Source organism: Rana temporaria, chromosome 8, assembly GCF_905171775.1.
Source record: "Rana temporaria chromosome 8, aRanTem1.1, whole genome shotgun sequence".
Taxonomy (NCBI): Eukaryota; Metazoa; Chordata; class Amphibia; order Anura; family Ranidae; genus Rana; species Rana temporaria.
The window spans coordinates 31,312,378-31,334,594 of record NC_053496.1 but is presented as its reverse complement, the minus strand read 5'-3'; the positions used below and the strand labels follow the sequence as shown (position 1 = coordinate 31,334,594).

At 43.9% G+C, this 22,217-nt stretch overlaps 1 protein-coding gene across 1 annotated transcript in view; it reads left to right on the top strand.

Annotated features, from left to right (window-relative positions):
• SLC18A2 (solute carrier family 18 member A2) overlaps nt 1–21,987 on the top strand; it is a 73,504-nt gene extending 51,517 nt beyond the window's left edge. Inside the window, exons 7-16 of the mRNA XM_040361491.1 lie at nt 383–472; nt 1,051–1,094; nt 1,175–1,235; nt 4,631–4,726; nt 7,665–7,743; nt 12,018–12,069; nt 14,865–14,928; nt 17,802–17,921; nt 18,136–18,269; nt 21,147–21,987. Coding sequence (XP_040217425.1) covers nt 383–472; nt 1,051–1,094; nt 1,175–1,235; nt 4,631–4,726; nt 7,665–7,743; nt 12,018–12,069; nt 14,865–14,928; nt 17,802–17,921; nt 18,136–18,269; nt 21,147–21,251 — 845 coding nt within the window. The 3' untranslated portion in view covers nt 21,252–21,987. The remainder of the gene's footprint in view (nt 1–382; nt 473–1,050; nt 1,095–1,174; nt 1,236–4,630; nt 4,727–7,664; nt 7,744–12,017; nt 12,070–14,864; nt 14,929–17,801; nt 17,922–18,135; nt 18,270–21,146) is intronic.
• The last annotated feature ends 230 nt before the right edge of the window (nt 21,988–22,217 follow it).

Genomic DNA, 22,217 nt, shown 5'->3' with positions numbered 1-22,217 from the left:
CACTCCGCTTGAGTGCTTTCGTCATATACCACTTCCTCCCAGTCTGAATATAGATATCAGATACTCCAACCACTGACAACTACAAACAAGACAATACTTGTTTGATTGCTGAACATGGACTGTTTATTAGAATCAAAATACAGGGACCAGACATTACATTTAAGCAGCAAGCAGTTTTAAAATTATTTCACAGGCATATTATAGACACCCAGCAGGTACGATATTTTAAGGAATTTTTCCTTTTTTTTATTTAAGCATCAATAAAATGTTCACGCGAACGGTCGGTCCGTTCGAAGGTTCTGGTGCGAACCAAACTCGTTATTTAATGACGTAGGTAGATCCAGTCCTCCTACTTGGCACTGATGACAGTTTTACTTGGCAGTGGGACCGCCATTTGGAAGCATCTTGTATGAGTTTGTGGGAAAGACGGCTCCGTTCCTGGTGCTGGCAGTTCTGGTTCTCTTTGATGGTGGTAAGTCCAATTCTAGTTGTATGCTAGAACAAATTATCTTAACTTTTTTACCCTGAAGGAACCCTTGAAATCATTCTCAGTTCACTGTTAAAATAAAATCCCTGGGGATCAGTGGGAATAATGCTCCTTAAATTGGTGATCAGTGGGAAGAATGACCCCCTTATATTAATGATCAGTGGGAAGAAATCCCCCCTTAATTGGTAGTGGTAAGAATGCACCCCCCCCTTAAAGTGGTGGTCATTGCGAATACTCCTTGCAGTGGTGGTCAATGGGAAGAATGCCCACTTATTTTGTTGGTTAGTGGGAACAATCCCCCCCCCTCCCCTGCAGTGGTCATCAGCATGCCACCCTTATAGCTAGGAAGATCATAGGTGTCATGCCATTGGCTCTTCCAAGTGCCATTGGACCCAGAACTATGCAGGCACCTTTAGAAGAGACGTCAATTAGCCACAGCTCAAGGAACCACAAGCAGCCTCTGAAGGAACCCTAGGTTTCCATTGTACAATGGTTGAGAAAAGACGTTTTAGAAGGCAATCCATATCATTCTATGTAATGAGCCAAATATTTCCTCCCTGCAGCTCTCCAGCTCTTCATCCTGCAACCCTCCAGAGTTCAGCCAGAGGTGAGTTTGCCAACGTAATCACCACAGTGGGACCATGTGTAACCATAAGAATTTATTTTTGACTTTTTTTCTTCTTTCAGGGCCAGCCTGGGACCTCACTGTTCGAGCTTCTAAGGGACCCCTACATCCTGATTGCAGCAGGTAGGTCTTTGTTGTGGTGGGGGGGTCGCACTGGATGTCATGTTTGTGAACTGTATATGGCGTCACTTCCACCCCTCCCAGATCAGGTGTGGACCACTTTTTCCCCACGTCAGTCTGTGTAGCCTTCAGATCTATGCTAATTGATTTTAATAGAGAATCCTACCAGTAGGAGGGGGGGGGGGGGCTTTTGGGAGATTCCCAGTGTCACAGTTCATTTACTCAATAGCAGTCTTTAGTGTTCGATAAAGAAGAACATTTCATGACTGGCACCTCCCTCACCTCCATTTACAGTGACTCCTAGACCTTCTGTGACACTCCTCTAATATAGACACTCCAGTTAGAGACCGATGATGGCTGGTCTCTTTACTAGTAACCCTGCTTCGCCCACCCAGCCAAGGATTCTTACTTCTAATGGCGGAAAATTCAGTGTCATTCTGCAATCTCAATGATGTTTTATTCATAAAATATACAACAGGCACTGTGGGTTCTCTAGTAATACATCCGGAAGCAGGGCCGCCATCAGGAATTATGGGGCCCCTTCACAGCTTCAGGCATGGGCCCTCCTGGAGCAGAGAGGGGGGGGGGGGTTCTGCCGCCTGAAATTGAGAAGCGGGGGGGGGGGGGCTGCCGCGATTTGAGAAGCGGGGGGGTCTTTAATAAAAATAAATTAAAAAAAATATATAAAAAATACATATATATATATTTTGTTTAAAAGGGGGGTTGCAATCTGGGGCCCTTTAATTTTAAAAAAATAAACCTCTGGGCCCTTTAATAAAAAAATATATATATATATATATATATATATATATATATATATATATATATATATATTAAAAAAAATATATATATATATAAAAAAAAGATTGTTTTTATAAAAAAAGGGGGTTGTCATATTTTTATAAAAAAAAAAAAAAGGGGGGGTTGCCATCCAGGGCACTGGGGGCCTCCGGACCTCTAAAAAATAAAATTGTCCCTTTTAATAAAAAATAAAATAGAAATATATTAAAAAATATATATTTTTTTTAATAAAAAAATAAATGAAAAAATGGGGGGTTGCCATCTGGGGCCCTGTGGGCCTCCGAGGCCCCTGGGAACCTCCGGACCCCGAAAAAACAAAACATATTTTTTTTAAAGGGGGCTGCCATCCGGGCCCCTTACAGGTGTACTGCCTGTACCCCCCTGATGGCGGCCCTGCCCGGAAGGTGGAGGGATAGAAAAAGCCACCAACCAGCCACAACTAAATAGTTTTGGTGCGCTAATCATTTAAGTATCATGTGAGATATTGACAGTTTTCCTGCTTAGAAATTTATGGTGGCTACAGTCAATTATAGAGTATAATAATATCAGATAAGGCCACGGGACAAAAGGTGTGGAGGTGACTTTTAATATCCGTGATATATGAATAAGAGCTGTTTTATATTTCTGCGTTGGCATGACAACATTATGGTAGAGATTGCTTAGATATGACATAAAGGAAATTGTGAAGACATTTTTCATTAAGATTAGAACACAAAATGATGTCATTTCACTGTCAGTCAATGGGGAGCGCTGTCAATATGGGAGGCCAAATATTGGAGAATTTACAGTGAATGTTCTTAAAACTCTTTACCACATTGGTGGTACTCGTGGGCACAGAGTCACTGAGAAGTACTTAGAAAAGTCTCCAAGAAATCATCTTTAGTAGATGAGAACACAGATAGTCACAATCATATTGTACAAGACTAAGGCCGCGTACACACGACCGAGTTTCTCGGCAGAATTCAGCCAGAAACTCGATCGGAGCTGGATTCTACCGAGAAACTCGGTCGTGTGTATACTTTTCAGCGAGGAAGCCGACGGGCCAAATAGAGAACATGTTCTCTATTTCCTCGTTGTTCAATGAGGAAAGTCGGCCCGCCGAGATCCTCGGCGGCTTCAACACTGAACTCGACGAGGAACTCAATGTGTTTGGCACGTAGAGTTCCTCGGACGTGTGTACGGGGCCTAAGAGGGAGTTTTATTAAAACTGCTGCAGCTCTACATAGTAACCAATCAGCTTCTAGGTTTTATTGGCAAAGCTTGATTGAACAAGCTGAAGTTAGAAGCCAATTGGTTACTATGCATGGCGGACCAAATTTTTGTGTGCTCCAGTTTTAGAAAAATACCCCCCTTAAGCTCTTGTTCACGCCAGTGCGGCTTTGAAATTGCACTTCATTGGCTTGCTGACATCTGTGTGACTTTATTTACGCAGATGTCAATGCAAGTTTCACATGAAATCGCACAGAAATAGAGTTGCTGCGATTTGAACAGTCCCATTGCTGCATATGAGGTGCAACTTGACATGCAACTTTGAACTGGTGTGAACCAGGGCTAAATGTCCATGTAGTCAGTGGAGAACAAGAGAGTATTAGCCAAGAAATTTCTCCCCTTCCCCATCACTTTGTTGAGATTTATCCTTTCATCTAGAGGTATCCATTGTGACTGTCACCTAATTGGCTGGACTGATCGGGGTCAGATTTGGTACTGAGAGGGCAACGGATGGTGGTCATAGGTGACAAAAGCTATATCAGGGCTCCAAAAGGTGCACAAGGCTCACAAAGGACTCAAAGGGGCAGATCCACAGAGCGAGTACGCCGGCGCATCTACTGATACGCCGGCGTACTTTCAAATTTCCTGCGTCATATCTTTGGTTTGAATCCTCAAACCAAGATACGACGGCATCTGGGTTAGATCCGACAGGCGTATGGCTTCGTACGCCTTCGGATCTTAGATGCAATACTTCGGCGTCCTCTGGGTGGAGTTCTCGTCGTTTTCCGCGTTGAGTATGCAAATTAGCTATTTTCGACGATCCACGAACGTACGCGCGGCCGTCGCATTCTCTTACGTCGTCTCTAGTTGGCTTTTTCCGGCGTATAGTTAAAGCTGGTGTTTTCTGGCGAATAGTTAGACTTGCCATGACGACTATGGCCGTCGTTCCCGCGTTTATTTAGAATTTTTTTTTTTTTGGCGTAAGTCGTCCGTGAATCAGGATGGACGTAATTCACGTCTATGTAAAAAAAAAATGACGTCCTTGCGACGTCATTTAGCGCAATGCACGGCGGGAAATTTAGAGACGGCTCATGCGCAGTTCATTCGGCGCGGAGACGCGCTTCATTTAAATGAAACACGCCCCCTAATCGCCGATTTGAATTCCGCGCCGTTGCGCCGCTTGAGATACACTACGCCGTCGTAACTTACGGCGCAAATTCTTTATGGATTCGATTTAAAGCCAGGTAAGGTACGGCGGCGTAGCGTATCTCGGATACGATGCGCCGGGGCAGATCTTTGTGGATCTGCCCCAAAGACCGCTCTGGCACAACAGGTGGGATTGGCCATTTTTTTGGGTGATTTCTAATTTCCATTCATTTATTTTTCAGGCTCCATCTGTTTTGCTAATATGGCAATCGCTATGCTGGAACCGGCACTGCCCATCTGGATGATGGAGACAATGTGCTCCCGGAAATGGCAGTTAGGTGAGATCTTTTCCCTGTCCTGTTACATCTCTTTATACCTGTAATAAGATTTATCAGTAATTGGAGAGGATTCCTCTAGCGGTCCTCCAATTCCGACAGTGATTAAGAGTTCTCCTAATTAAAAACTCTCTTATATAATGGGCAATCTATCAACTCGTTGGTGATTGGCAGATTGGGTGGGCACTGGGTCCAGTCAGATTTTATGTGCCCACATATGTTGTCCGCATCCAATTATGTGCTGCGAAGAGAGCTCTTCATGGTGTGGCTACATTTCTAGCCAAATTAACCACTGTCAAGCTTAATCACCATTGGCCACAGAGTTCAGGCAGAGGCCACGGTTTTGCTCCAGCTATAGGGATAGTGTTCATTATTCAGATATATTTTATGTAAAGGTTTCTTGCAGCATTTTAGGCCTTTAGAGGAAAAACATTTCCTAGAAATTCTATATGACATACAGATGAACAGAGCATACTGACAGCTCCATCTATATCACATATAGAGTTTGTTAGATCACGCATGGAGAGCGCACTGTGCAGATGGAAGCTGACAGAGGAATATCGTCAGAGCTGAGCGCACACCGTTTGCTGTTCCGAGGAGGATGCGAGACGGAGAAAGTGTGTGGAAGGAATCAACCGAAGTGCATCCAACCTTCCTATTTCCCCAATCAGTGAGAACAGGGCCTCCGAACTCCATCTACCCCTAATCCCCAAGGACAGGGCCTTTGACCTCCCTCTATCCCAGATTGAGCAAGTGTGGTCCATCTACCCCCTCCCATTCACAGGGCCAGGGTCTTTGACCTCCCTCTATCCCTATTTGAGAGAGGGATGTCTCCAACCTCCATCTACAACCTCCGTGATAGCAGAACCTTCAACCTCCCTCTATCCCCATCTGTGAATGTGTGGCTTCCAACCTCCATCTATCCCCATCTGTGAATGTGTGGCTTCCAACCTCCATCTATCCCCATCTGTGAATGTGTGGCTTCCAACCTCCATCTACCCCTTATCTACAAGGACAGAGCCTCTAACTTCCCTCTATTCCCATCTGATCTCTCCCCATCCATGAGGGCAGCGCTTTCTAGTTAACTTTAACTCAAGTATGGTCTACATAATCCCTCTAGCCCCCCTACAATCCACAAGTGTAGGGCCTCAAACCTCCCTATCCATGAAAAAAGGGCTGGTAACCTACCTCTGTGAACATAGGGCCTCCAAATTCCCTTTTGCCCCATCTGTAAGGGGTGGGCTGCCATACATCAAGGACTTCTCAGGCATTCTATAGAACTACACAGTGGTGTGCACTTTTGCCAAGAAGCAAAAAGGGTCCTGTGTAAATTGGCCCTAGTATGTGCATGTATGAACTTGAGTTAGGGACCTTAGATTGTAAGCTCCTTGAGGGCAGGGACAATGGGCCGCTGATAGGGGGGACCACCAGCCCTCTTGTACGGGACCCAAGCACACAGGGGGGCCCACACAGGGAGGGGGATTAGTGACAGATGAAAACTGTTCCCACAAAGTTGGGAGCATGAAAATGTCCAACATATCTGGGTATGCTGATGCCTTAAGAGTTCCCTTCTTTGGAATGATTTGGACCAGTGCACAAAACAAGGTCCATAAAGACATGGATGAGCGAGTCTGGGGTGGAGGAACTTGAATGGCCTGCACAGAGTCCTGACCTCAACCCGACAGAGCACCTTTGGGATGAATTAGAGCAGAGTTTGCGAGCCAGGCCTTCTTGTCCAACATCAGTGCCTGACCTCACAAATGCGCTTCTGGAAGAATGTCTATGGGATTGGTTGACCACGCACTGTGAAGGCCAGTCAAGTTCCTCCACCCCAAAACTCGTTCATCTTTATGGACCTTGCTTTGTGCACTGGTCCAAATCATTTGGTGGAGGGGAGATTATGATGTGGGGTTGTTTTTCAGGGGTTGGGCTTGGCCCCTTAGTTCCAGTCAAGGGAACTCTTAAGACATCAGCATACCAAGACATTTTGGATGATTTCATGCTCCCAACTTTGTGGAAACAGTTTGGGGGTGGTTCATAAAGTTTGGGGATGGTCGATAAAGATCTGGATGAGCGAGTTTGGGGTGGAGGAACTTGGGTGGCCTGCACAGAGTCATGACCTCAACCCAACAGAACACCTGAGGCCCCGTACACATGACCGAGTTTCTCGGCAGAATTCAGCCAGAAACTCGATCGGAGCCGTATTCTGCCGAGAAACCCGGCCGTGTGTACACTTTCGGCCGAGGAAACCGACGATGTTCTCTATTTCCTCGTTCCTCAATGGGAAAAGTTGGCTCGCCGAGATCCTCGGCGGCTTCACAAGAAACTCGACGAGCAAAACGATGTGTTTTGCTCGTCGAGTTTCTCGGCCGTGTGTACGGGGCCTTAGGGATGAATTCAAGCGGAGACTGTGAGCCAGACCTTCTTTTCCAACATCAGTGCCTGACCTCACAAATGCGCTTCTGGAAGAATGGTCAAACATTCCCATAGACACACTCCTAAACCTTGTGGACAGCCTTCCCAGAAGAGGTGAAGCTGGAATAGCTGCAAAGGGTGGGCCAACTCAATATTGAACCCTACGGGCTAAGGCTGGGATGGCAATAAAGTTCATGTGCGTGTAAAGGCAAGCGTCCCAATACTTTTGACAATATAGTGTAGATCTCCTGACCTATTCCCCCCTCTTTAGTGAAATCTGAGTATCGGCACCATGCGAGGTTCCACATCCCGAGCTGTAATTGGTCCCGGGGTTGACGGTTATGTACTGCGCCGGCTCCGCCAGTCACTCAATAAACATCAGTGAGATGGATGGTCGGTGTGCCGTAATAAAGCTCAGGCTCTGCTGCTGCAGGGTGATGGTGCTGCCGATAAGACGCGGCGGATATGAAACCTTTTCATGAATGTTTCATCAATGCTGATAAGAGGAATTTTCTCCCCCCCTCAGGTGTGGCCTTCCTCCCGGCCAGCGTGTCTTATCTCATCGGAACCAATATCTTCGGGCCTCTGGCTCATAGGATGGGCAGGTGAGTCTTTTCATTAGCTGCATATTGCTGTCTGCTGCAGATCTAATCAGCGGAAGGACTGGCAACATTCATGGTGCAGCGGGAGAGCGATTTCTCTCCGGCCGTCAGTCCCGTCACTTCTTTCTCTTTATTGAGGAATGCTCTGGGGCAGGAAGGGTTAATGCCGAGACGGAAGCCGCGGTCGATGTCCGCTCAGCACGAGGCCGCTCGTACAATCACAGTTTTATTGATTGGAGACACAAAATAAACAAATCGGTCGTTTGACGAGTAAAGTGCTTGTAATTCGGAACGTTTCACAGCCGGAGCCGATCGGTAAATCACAAATGACACCCGTAATGGGCGCTGTCTGCGGGAACATGTTTACTATGCGCTGCCAACGGGCAAGATTGTATGGCAGGGCACTGAGTGCATGTAAATGCACATGCATTGGTAGACTGCGGTGCTTTTTACCTGCACTTTACTTTTTTTTTCTAACTTTAGTAGGCTTTATTTGTAAAGTCCCCTTCACAATGGCTGCACACAAAATGCTCCATTCAGTTCTGGGCTGTAGTGAGGGACAGTGGGGATGGTTTTAGCGCACTTTAGCGTTTTAACCACTTCCAGCCCAAGCCAATTCTGACACTTCTCTCCTACATGTAAAAACTATTATTTTTTCCTAGAAAATTTACTCAGAACCCCCAAACATTTTATATATATATATATATATATATATATATATATATATATATTAGTGCTGTCAAGCGATTAAATTTCAAGCGATTTAAAATTTCTAATCGCGATTAATCGCATTAAATGTCATAGTTAACTCACGATTAATCGCGCGATTAAGGAGGTTCACCCTTTAAAACATTTTTTTTTTTGTTTTCTTATTTGTTTTATTTTTTTTTATAATATTAAATTGTGTTTTTTTATTTTTTTACATTTTGATCACTTTTATTGCTGTCACAAGGAATGTAAACATCCCTTGTGACAGCAATAGGTGGTGACAGGTACTAAAAGACCTCCGAGCCCTCCTTTGCACTTCAAAGTATTCAGATCGCCGAAAACGGCGATTCTGAATACTGTGTACTTTTTTAAATCCGGCGCCATTGGCAGCCGAGAAACCCGGAAGTGACGTCATGACGCCGCTTCCGTGGTTTCAATGCGGAGACTGAATCAAAGCCGTTTACGGCTTAGTGTCAGTCTCCGCCTGAACACAGAACGCGGCGGATGGAGGATCGGGTCTCCCGGTGGGACGGGAGGCCCGGTCAGAGCGGCGAAAGGCGGCGGGAGGGGGGGGGATGTCCCCTCCCGGTATAACCCCCGAACGTTAATCGCGCGATAAAAAAAATTGACGGCGTTAAAATGGGTTTGTGTTAACGCCGTTAATAACGCGTTTAACTGACAGCACTAATATATATATTTATTTATATTTATTTAGCAGATACCCTAAGGAATACAATGGCAGTTGTTGCAATTTTTTATGTCACACAATATTTGCGCAGCAATTTTTTTGTAATGAATTTTAATGCAACAATGCACAACAGATAATCCAATTTTTGGTAAAAAATAAAAGATGATGTTACGTCAAGTAAACGCTTTAAAATGGCACACACTCGTGGGATGGCGCCAAACTATGGTACAAAGTAATTGTAAAGTCTTGTTTGAAAAAAATTAAATAACAATAATAATGTTATACTTACCTCCTCTGTGCAGTGGTTTTGCACAGGGCAGCCCAGATCCTCCTCTTCTAGGTTCCCCCCTCGCTGCTCCTGGCCCCTCCCTCCTGTCCAGTGCCCCCACAGCAAGCAGCTTGCTATTGGGGCTCCCAAGCCGAGTCACCATTCGTCCATTCAGACACGGAGCCCCGACCCGGCCTCACCCCCTTTTTTTCCTGATTGGGCAAATTACTTTGATTGACAGCTGTGGGAGCCAATGGCATCGCTGCTGTGTCTCAGCCAATCAGGAGGAGACCCAGACGTCTTAGACCAGGGGTCTCAAATTGGCGGCCCTCCAGCTGTTGCAAAACTACAAGTCCCATGAGGCATTGCAAGGCTGAGAGTTACAAGCATGACTCCCACAGGCAGAGGGATGATGGGACTTTTAGTTTTGCAACAGCTGGAGGGTCGCCAGTTTGAGACCCCTGGCTGAGACACTGGTGGACATCGATAGAGAGAAATGGGGCTCAGGTAAGTATTAGGGGGCTGTTGGGGCGACTGGTACACACAAAAAGTTATATATTTAATGCATACAATGCATTAAGATAAAAAAAACTTCTGCCTTTACAACTCCTTTAAACTAATAGATTATTATTGCTAATATTATTAGAATTATTGCTCTCGCTCTTACGTTCTCAGCGATAACTCATGTGTGTGGTTTGAACGCCATTTACATATTCGGGCGCAACCTATTTGCTTCTGCATGTGAGCACAAGGGGATGGTGTCGCTTTAAAAACATTTTTTACTGCTTCAGCAGCTGAAGATTTTACCCCCTTTCTGACCAGAGCTTTCTTTTGGTGGTATTTAATCACCTCTGCGGTTTTTATTTTTTGCGCTATAAACAAAAGAACAGTGACAATTTTGAAAAAAAACACAATATCTTTGACTTTTTGCTATAATAAATATCATTTTTCTTTCTCAGTTTAGGCCGATATGTATTCTTCTACATATTTTTGGTAAAAAAAATCGCAATAAGCGTATATTGATTGGTTTGCGCAAAAGTTATAGCGTCCACAAAATAGGGGATAAAACGATGGCATTTTTATGAGTATTTATTTTTAACTAGTAATGACAACGATCTTTATTGGGACTGCGACATTATGGTGGACAGATCGGACACTTTTGACACATTTTTGGGACCATTGACAATTTTGCAGCGATCAGAGCTATAAAAATGCACTGTTTACTGTAAAAATTTCACTAGCAGTGAAGGGGTTAACACTAGGGGGCGATCAAGGGGTTAATTGTGTTCCCTCTCTGTGTTCTAACTGAAGGGGGGATGGGACTTACTAGGGGAAATGACAGATCGCTGTTCATACTTTGTATGAACACACAATCAGTCATTTCTCCCCTGAAAGAACCGGGAGCTGTGTGTTTACACACACACAGCTCCTGGTTCTTGCTCTGTAACGAGCGATCGTGGGTACCCGGTGGTCATTGCTCCCGCTGGGCACTCGCATCGGCTCGGTGGGCGAGCAGGTCTTCTTTACGGTGAGATCTGGGGTCTTCCAAAAATGTAATCTATTGCAGCTTACCAATCATTAGATTTAGATTAGATTGGCTGCATTCGTTTTCTTGTCACCAAAAAATCATCACACGGACTTTTTGTCTTCTATGTGAAAAAAAAAAATGTAATTGTAAAAGTTATACCTAAGCGGTAGCTACAGGTAAAACTTATTATAGGCTTACCTGTAGCAAAAAGTGTGTTGCAAGGGTTTACAACCACTTTAAGTTTGTCGCCATTGCGTGGGCGCACAAAAATGTAAGGTTTGACATGTTGGGTATTTATTTACTCGGTGCAATCTCATCTTTTATATTTTACCAAAAAAAAATGGGTAATTTACTGCGTTTGTGTAACCTAAAATTAACTTTAGTGTATCTTGTTACTGAAATTTTGCGTTTCTTTCCAATCACCCCTTAACCCTCTTCTATCCTATTTATGAAACCCTGCTTTTTATCCAGCATGGACGTTCCCTCCTACTTTAGACAATGGTCTACAGCCAACTCAATCCTGGCCCATAAATTCACAATCCCTGATCAAAAAGTGTCAAACTAAAAAGTAGAATGTAGAATTACCAAAAAAAATAAAATTGTTTAAAGTGCCCCTGTCCCCGTGTGCTCAACACGCAGAAGCGAACGCATATGTCAGTCCCGCCCACATATGAAAACGGTGTTCAGTCCACACATGCGAGGTATCGTCTCGATCGTCAGAGCGAGAGCAATAATTCTAGCCCTAGACCTTCTCTGTAACTCAAAACATGCAACCTGTAGAATTTTTTAAACTTTGCCTATGGAGATTTTTAAGGGTAAAAGTTTGATGCCATTCCACGAGCGGGCGCAATTTTGAAGTGTTGGGTGTCAATTTACTCGGCGAAAAATAGCACAATATCTAGCACTACAAAATAAAACAGATCATGGGGTTTATGCTCAGTGCCCTATGTGGACTGTAGATTCTCCATGTACAGGGACTAACCTACATAGCCACATACACAATCCTTCGCCCTATCACATCGAAGCTTCAGCTGCCTGTGTGCATGGATGTGTAATATGTGCCTGTCCGTCTTGTGTCTCTGCAGGTGGCTGTGCGCCTTTATCGGGATGATACTGGTGGGAGTGAGCATCCTCTGTGTAAGCAAAATTCTGAATATTTCTGTTCACAATTTCCCAGTCCAGGACCCTCACTGCCCTTCACCCTTCATTGTACGATCGATCAATGAACTCCTTCCAGATTGTCAGGAAACCCCATTAAACCTCTTCTAGCATTAAGACTAGAATCAGAGATTTTCTGGTGCTTAAATTTTAAAAGTGAGGCTGCATTGCAACACATTACAGAGAGGTGCACAAGTCATTAGTGTTTAATAAAATACAAAAAATACAAAAAAGGTACAGCGCTAAAAATATTGAGTGATAATAACCAAATAAGTGAAAAATAGTGACAAATTAAAAAAAATGTGAATAAGATGATATAAAATAAACGTTTGAAACCAATATTATATCAATGTAAAAGTCCCAAGTAGTGAAGTGGTTAATAATTTGAAAAAAGAAGGGAGGTGCACTGAAAAAATCTTCTTCCACCAAAAAGGGACACCCAGGTAGTGAGATGTAGTCTCCTTACCGAATCCACTGACCGCTATATCAGCGGTCAGTAAGGCACAGGAATGATTATAGTCTTCCCAATCAGACTTTCTCCGGCAGATGAATGGAAAGGGCAGATCCTCAGCAACAGTCCCCAACACATGGAATAATATGGCTCATATATATTGGAAAAATGAACAAAAACACTCCATAGTGAAGTACTGCAAAGATCGTGGATTTAATAAAGGTTGGGTTGCACTTACAGTTAAGATGAATTAAAACGGCATGGGATAGACAGAAAGTGGCGTTTTGATCCGATCCAGTCCTGTCAGCTGGTCTCCGTGTGTGTGTGTGTGTGTGTGTGTGTATCTCCTTGTGAGCGTGATGACGTTCCACGCAAAATCCGTCCGTTCCTACGCACGTTTTGTCGTAAATGACATCGTCGGGGATAGGCCAATTTGGCCTATCCCCGACGATGTCATTTACGACGAAACGTGCGTGGAACGTCATCACGCTCACCAGGAGATACACACACACACATGGAGACCAGCTGACAGGACTGGATCGGATCAAAACGCCACTTTCAATCTTATATCATCTTATTCACATTTTTTTTAATTTGTCACTATTTTTCACTTATTTGGTTATTATCACTCAATATTTTTAGCGCTGTACCTTTTTTGTATTTTATGTCTTTTTTACTTTGGGTATCTTTAGTAATAGGTACTGGCGGCTTCTTTAATTAGGTTAATATATATTTATTCACGTGTTAGCGCAGTTTTTCCCTAGGGAAAGAATCTCTTATATATCTATTAGTGTTTAATAGTTGTAGTTCTAGAGCTGGTTTTAGATTCAAAATGCCCCCCCCCCCCCCCACCACTAGCCTAGTGTCAGCTATAAATAGGGATGACCAAAACTGGGATTTCACAAAAACATTGCTGGTTTGGAAAAATGCATTGGAGTCGAACAGGAAGGTGAAAAAAAGTGGAACTCCAGTATTTAACTTGGCACCCATCCAAGCTCTAAAGCCCCATCCCGAGCCCCCCCATATAATGCGAGTGCCTCTTGTTTGGGGATGGCACTAGAAACAGGCAAGGCTCACAGGAAATGGGCAGAATGACGGTTGTCAGTCTTGTCTGTATTCCCATCGCACACGTTCCTGGATTACAGGCTCATCGGTAGTGGGTGCTGTAGAGATTACCAGCTAGACACTGGACATATCACAGATCAATATACATTAGACAAGTGCAATTCGATTAGTTCCAAATTTGTTTAATGAATTTTGACAAATTCTTTAATTTTGTATTTTCAAATTCCCGAATTTTTGAAAAATGCAAAAAAACGAATGTAACGAAAACTAAAAAAAAATTTGGCAGTGCACATGTCTAATACACATTGACTGGTCCTCAGCCCAACTCCAGAAAGATACTAGGATGTCAGCAATACATTTATGGGCCAAACCACAGCCCAACACCAGGTGCTGCCTGGTATACATGAGCACCATACTGATCCACAGCCCAGTTCCAGGGTGATGTCTGGTATACATGCACAACATAGTGATCCACAGCCCAATACCAGGGAATGTCTGGAATACATGAGCACCATACTGATCCACAGCCCAGTTCCAGGGTGATGTCGGTTATACATGCACACCATAGTGATCCACAGCCCAATACCAGGGGATGTCTGGAATACATGAGAACCATAGTGATCCACAGCCCAGCTCCAAGAGTGATGTCTGGTATACAAGAGCATCGTAAAGATATACAGCCCAGCTCCGAGGGTGATGTTTGGTATACGTGGGCACCATACCAACCTACAGACCAGCTCTAAGAGTGATGTCTGGTATAGCATGGGCACCATACCAACCTACAGCCCAGCTCCAAGGGTGATTTCTGATATACATGGCCCCAGAACAGGCCACAGTCCAACTGTAGGGTCATGTCTGAAATACATTTGCTGGACCAATCCACAGCCCCACATCATAGTGATTTCGGATATACATGACCACCAGACTGACCCCCAGCCAAGCTCTAGGTCTACCAGACCAATCCATCAGCCAGCTCCAGGGCGATATCTGGAACACGTCTGCTGGACTAAACCACAGCCTTACTCCAGGGTGATGTCAGGTTTACATGAGAACCACAACTATCCACAACCTAGCTCCAGGGTGATGCGTACAGGTCTGCCAGACCAATCCACCAGCCAAATGCAGGGTAATGTCTAGTATACAGGTCTGCCAGACTGGACCATTGCCCAACTCCAGGGTGGTGTCTGGTATACATGCCAAGCAGATCGATCCACAGCCTGGCTCAGCTACTAACTCTGAATTGTATGTTCACATTTAGGTGCCATTTGCCAAGGACATCTACGGATTAATAGCACCAAATTTTGGCGTTGGATTCGCTATTGGTAAGACCTAAAAACACAAGGGGCCATTGGGATATGTAACATTTAATTAGTACATCTCAGATGTTACTTACCATATAAGCACCTTAAAGTTATTATAAATGTCCTACCATATACATAATAGAACTGTACAATAATGAATTCAGTATAACTTCCCCCCTTTTTAGGCAAAGTGTCTAAAGCCGGGGTCTCCAAACTCTCAAAACAAAGGGCCAGGAATAGTGCCCCATCATGGGTTTCAGTTGGAGGAATGATGCCCTATCAATGTCAGTTGGAGGAAAGGTGCCCCATATTTGATGACAGTGGGAGAATTAGTTCTCCATCGCTGGAATCACTGGAAGGAATAGTACCCCATTTTTGGTGTCGGTAGAGGGAATAGTGAGAGCCCCATCATTGGTTACATAGTTATTCAGGTTGAAAAAAGACGCAAGTCCATCTAGTTCAACCATTAAAAAAAAAAAAAGTACATACATACATATAATCCCATATCCAAATCCTCCCTCTGGAGGGAGTCTATTCCACATTTTCACAGCTATTACTGTGAAGAAACCTTTCCGTATTTGGAGATTAAATCTTTTTTCCTCTAGATGTAAAGAGTGCCCCCTTGTCTTTTGTGATGACCTTAAACTGAATAACTCAACACCAAGTTCACTATATGGATCACTTACATATATATATACACATATGTTTATATCCCCCCTTAATGTCCTCTTCTCCAGAGTGAATAAATTCAGTTCCTCTAATCTTTCCTCATAGCTGAGCTCCTCCATGCCTCTTATCAGTTTGGTTGCCCCAACATTGGCATCAGTGGGAGGAATAGTGCCCAGTCTTTAATGTCAGTGGAAGGAAGGTGCCTCGTATCAAGGGAAGGAATAGCGTCCAAGGGCTGGATAAAGACAAGCAAAGGGCCAGTTTGGAGACCCCTTCTCTAAATAATGTCTAATGCCGCGTACACACGACCGTTTTTCGGGTTGTAAAAAATGACTTTTTTTTAATGTCATTAAAAACGATTGTGTGTGGGCCCCAGAGCATCTTTCACGATGTAAAAAATGGGCATTAAAATTTTCGAACATGCTCTAATTTTTCACGTCGTTTTTAACGTTGTCGTTTTTTACGTTGTAAAAAATGGTCGTGTGTGGGCTCAGAAGCAGGTTATGAGACGGGAGCGCTCATTCCGGTAAAACTAGCGTTCGTAATGGAGTAAGCACATTCATCACGCTGTAACAGACTGAAAAGCGCGAATCGTCTTTTACTAACACCAAATCAGCAAAAGCAGCCCAAAGGGTGGCACCATCCACATGGAACATCCCCTTTATAGTGCCGTCGTATGTGTTGTACATCACCGCGCTTTGCTAGAGCATTTTTTTTCACGATCGTGTGTAGGCAAGGCCGTTTTAATGATGGAGTTGAAAAAAAAAAGTATTTTTTTCTAGACCCTTAAAAACGTCATTTTTTACAACCCGAAAAACGGTCGTGTGTACGCGGCATAAGTATCTGAGGATCCGATTCCCACTGACCCGACACCCCCTCTGCCATGAAGATGGATACCCCCTTTTCAGTTTACTGACCAAAGAAAATGATATACTGCCTCATTTCTCTCCATACAAATTACTAAATTATGATTATACCTTCCTGTCATAGTTAGTCTATAGATGCTTTGCCATGACAGAGGGGGGGGGGGGGGACCTTTGACTTTATGTGACAAAGCTGAATACCTGCACAACATTACTCAGTCACATTTTAGGCAGGGCACACATGGGTAAATAATAGTCACACAAATAAGTGATTAAAAGTCAGCATGAGAATCTCTTCTGAGCCTTATTTCTTCCCAATTCAAGAGATTGTCATTGACTGCGAACATTGTGATGCTACACAGCCTCCAGGGCTATGTAGTAAAGTCTTCAAGTGTCTGGCCCATTAAAAAGGTTGGCATGAGCAACGGTGGGTGGCATTTACAGCTTCCAAGTGTAGCGTGATACGGGGCATTTGGGAGGGTATTGTGAGTTATTTCACCTTTTCATTTATTTACGAAAAGGTGAAAGTAAGGCCTCTTTCACACGGAGCGGATCCGTAATTGATCCGATCCGTGTGTGTCCGTCGGCTCAGCGGGGATCCCCGCTGAGCTGTCGGCGGACAGGGCGGTCCCCGCACACAGTGCAGAGACCGCCCTGTCTCTCCTCCGCTCTCCCCTATGGGGAATCGGATGAATACGGACCGTGTGTCCGTATTCATCTGTTCCGCCGGACTGAAAAAAAATAGGGTTTTCTTCCGTCCGCAAAAGCGGATCTTTGCGGACGCGGATGGTTGCGGACGTTAGCGGATGCATCATCCGCTAACGTCTGCAATCCCATAGGGAACCATTACAAGTCTGTAAACGGACTTGTAATAAACGGACCGTTCGTCCGTACGTCTGAAAGGGGCCTTACAAGTATATGTCAAGCCAAAAACATTATTTCTAGCTTTTACCATTATCCATAGCTTTGTTAGAGAGCTTTCTACTCACTCCCTGTCCCTGTCCTTTTCACCAGTCGGGAAGTAAAAGAAAATCTGCAACAGGGACACAGACATAAATAAATAAAAACGTGACAGATTCCCCACTTCACCCCAAAAAATTTAAAGATTTGGCAGAATTTAGAATAAAAAAATAGGCTCATCCAATCCTACAAAAAAAGTCATAATAGCCTTCAAAAGCAAAAATATCTTTATCTAGAAAGTGGTTTTTCATAATGAAAAATGCAATTGTGATATTTAAGCCATGAAATGGTTAATGCTGAAAGTAATTTTCCAGCATGCTGGATGAGGTCACATGTGCATGTTCACTGTACATGGAAGAAACCTTCAGCTCCAACAGCTGTGTTTGTTTGTCTGTCCTGCAGGCATGGTGGACTCATCGATGATGCCAATCATGGGTTATCTGGTGGATCTACGCCACGTCTCTGTCTACGGCAGTGTCTACGCCATCGCAGATGTAGCCTTTTGTATGGGGTTTGCATTAGGTAAGCCTTGTATCATCAGAGACGTCTCTAGCACACGGTACAGGTGACTAAAACCCGTCAAACGCTTCTTATCGATGATAGATATTTGTACAGCAAACAGGCTGCGAGCTGAAGGCTGGAGCATCATTTGTACACACATGTTCATGTTCCCACAGTTGGAGATATTCAGGCACCACTTTCCCATATACCGATCTTCCTTTGTCTGACCTTACAGGCCCATCTGCTGGGGGCGCTATAGCTAAATCTATCGGATTCCCTTGGCTGATGACGATCATCGGAATCGTGGACATAGCATTCGCTCCTCTGTGTCTGTTCCTCAGAAGTCCTCCGGCCAGGGAAGAGAAGATGGTGAGTGACGAGCCATCCTTTCTTTGATTCTACGTTGCTTTTTGGTTCCTTCTCAGATGGACAACAAATCATTACTTTATTATTTCTCACTATTGCCTATTAAAGATTCCAAACACTTTAATAGCACCATAGTGTGGATTCAGCCCCAGGTGGCCATACCTTGTCCTGTAAATATAATCAGCGAGACAATTTTAAGAACCGCTTCTTATAGTTAGGCCTTATAGGAGGGAAAGTGAACCTGTTACAAACATGGAAATTTTACAAAGCATATGATAAACCTAGGATACAAAGTAAGTTGCGCTAATGAACATAATATAAATGTGGATGGATGGTAAAGTCCAAAAAAATTTCAGCAAAATAAATTAATAACGTATATACTCGAGTAGAACCTCACAATTCGAATCGCGTTCTGCGATCCACCGACCAAAATCTGGTCAGGGTACCAAAAACCAAATACAAGTCCAAAAGAGAAAGAAGGTTTGCTTTTCAGGGTCCTAGACTATGGAACGCTTTACCAACCAGCATTCGGTTGGAGGAAAACCACCTGACTTTCAGAAGACAGATCAAAACTCTGCTCTTTTGATGTCATGAGACACGAACAACTAGCGCCCAGAAGCGATTCAGTTCGCATGCGCCGCGCTTTATACGTTTTTCATTCATTCATTCATAAGCTGACCCGAATATAAGCGGAGGCACCTAATTTTACCACAAAAAAAATGGGAAAACGTATTGACTCGAGTATAAGCCTAGGGTGTCCATGTGCATGCCTCACTGTGCCCAAGCCTAGACAAACGTTTAACATGGGAGTATATAGAAGGGGTATATGGCTTTGAAAAATCGGTGCTTCCCGGCCATAGGTCTTCTAGACAGCAAACTTTGCACACTTGTAGAGGAGAACTTTAGCTTCATGTGTGCCAAGTTTCGGGTTCAAGGAACCTACGGCCGGTACCGGGTCCCCAAAGTTACAGGATAAATAACCGTTTAACATGGGAGTGTATGGAAGGGGTGCCCGACTTTGAAAAATCGGTGCTCCCTGGCCGTAGGTCCCCCGGACAACAAACTTTGGACACTTGTAGAGGAAGAGTGCCAAGTTTGGCCAATACCAGGTCCCCAAAGTCCGGGAGATTAGGCGCAAAAAGATGAATTGAGTATAAGTCGAGGGGGGCATTTTCAGCACAAAAAAAAGTGCTGAAAAACTCGGCTTATACTCGAGTATATACAGTATGTCCAATTCCTTGAAACATATGCTGAATAAAGTGTTGGGTGCTGTGAACTCCAAAAAGGTATCCTTCACCAGGTGTATCACCAACATAAAAGTAAGGCTGTACTCTTACCCCACACGGTGGACCCTCTGTTATGGAAGGTCAGACAAGCATAGGAAACTGTCAGCTCCTGGCACCAAGGGAAAACTGTGGTATAAGGAATATACCCATCTCCAACGGCTTCTCCAGATGGAAAAAAAATGTTCCTGGACTGCCGCACTCTGATTGGCGATTTATTGAAACAAAATAAACAAAGGATAAAATCCAAAGCTGTATAACATCCAAAAAAATCATGCAACAAAAAAGCTAACATGTTTCACATCATGGATAGATGCTTAGTCATAGCTGGGTTGTGTGGCTTCTCCAGATGACTGGAGTAGAAATTCATTTCCACTGAACAGATACCCAAAAGAAATGAGAAGGGGGGCTTCAAATAGTGTAAATTTAGATTCATAAAGATACACAGTGCATATAAAGCACAAAAACTGCAGTTTTGTGGTGGCGTAGATAGCGTCTCATTGCCCGACTGGTTTCGTCACTAGAAGGACTTCTTCAGGGGCATTGAGACTGACATCTGTCACTGCTATAAATACAAATGCATCGCCAGCCAAGCCTCGCTTTCATTTCCCGTTTGGCACATGGCAAAACCAAGCCTCAGTATGGATCATGCAACACATTGATTGATACGAGGCCGGCGGAAGTGACATAGTTAGCCGTGTCTCCCTATCACAGGGGAAGTGAATACTGTGACCCGGAACTATGAAGCCGCGTACACATGATCAGTCCATCCGATTAGAACGGTCTGATGGACCATTTTCATCGGTTAACCAATGAAGCTGACTGATGGTCCGTCGCGCTTACACACCATCGGTTAAAAAAACAATCGTGTCAGAACGCGGTGACGTAAAACACAACGACGTGCTGAAAAAAATAGAAGTTCAATGCTTTCAAGCATGCGTCGACTTGATTCTGAGCATGCGTGGATTTTTAACCGATGGTTGTGCCTACTAACGATCGGTTTTGACCTATCGGTTAGGAATCCATCGGTTAAATTTAAAGCAAGTTGGCTTTTTTTTAACCGATGGTTAAATAACCTATGGGGCCCACACACGATCGGTTTTGACCATCAGACCGTTGTCCTCTGTTTAACCTATCGTGTGTACGAGGCCTAACACAGTATATTCCCATAGTAGTTCACAGTGTCCCCAAATGGAGAAAAGCCGAATTACTAACCCAGATGATGAATCTCAATAAATGTTAGATCTAATACAAAAAATAAAATGAGACTGGGCATGTAATAGAACAAAATATTACAACTGATTGTGTAATAATAAACTAAATTACAAAAACGTGGTACATATTAGTGACTAAATATACATTAAATTAGATGTAAACATACAAGAGCCAAGGCAATCCGAGAACTGCATGCCAACACCATCAGCAGATCTAAAGGTAGTGACAGCTAATCCAAATCAACTTCACGTATAAAAAACATCAAGGTGAACCTCCTTCCGGGTCTACAGGTTCAATTGCTTGACTTTAAGGGCCAGTTTACATCATAGAAAACGCAGTCCCGATATCATTGTAGGGTAATGAAATCCTTTTATCCGTGTAGGCAATCCTCATGGAGCAGAATTGTCCGGTGAAGAAGCGGATGTACACCCAGAACAGCACGCAGTCCTATTACGCCGCTGCTGAGGAATCCGAGAGTGACGAATGAGTGCCAACTCCACATTACGCAGCTAGTTGTTTCTACATTTCATTGTCGTATCATTGGTCTATCAGTGACTTAGTAACAAGCCAAAGGTTCCGTGTTCTATCCCGGCGGAGCAGCGTCTATATTGAACGGAGAGCTGCGCACACACCTGGGGTAAGACTGAGGAGTCATTACACAGCATGTATGGGGACAAATATTGTGCCGCAATCCACAGCGGCCTGTGAAGGTGAACAGATCTGGCTACAATTTTAGATTTACTGGGGGAAATACAAATTTAATTCGGTGTTATGTTTAAGATTCCTATACTGTATACATGGCCAGAGTTTGTAAGTCCCTTCTGAAATGATCCATTGTTTGGTCTTCAGGTGTGGCCACGTTAGGCTGGATAGTGTATAGAGGTACCCCTAGGGAGGTCACTGGTGACCAATGGCCTCTGTGAAACACCAGAACCTCCCCTTAATGTTCAAGAAAAAAATCTGCCACCGTCGCTCTCCGCGTGCGCTCCGCTTCATCCACGAATACAATCACTTCTCATCTACGCTCCCAATGTGACACATAAGAACTACACATTATTACCAACCGCCTTACCAAGTTTAAAGAGAAACAGACTTTTATAGACTCATTGCTATAAATATTGTTGAAAGATGTTATTTTATGTATTTAATTTTATTACATATTATGCAATATATTTTTAACTACTGTAATTGTAATGTAAATGTGTATAAAATGCTAAACGCCTGATCATTTTTATGTTTCAGTCTGAATGTGATGAATGAGAGAGGTAAAGTTTGCCATGGGGTGATGGGAGATAAGCTGCTGGTTGGCTGGGAGATAAGCTGCTGGTTGGCTGGTGTGTAGTTTTAGGATCACCAAGTTATGCAGATCCGGGTTATCCGCAAGGTAACCTAGAACCCGATGGAAGTCCACAGGGCCCAGCTACATCCTTCATGCTCCTGCAGTAAAGACAGC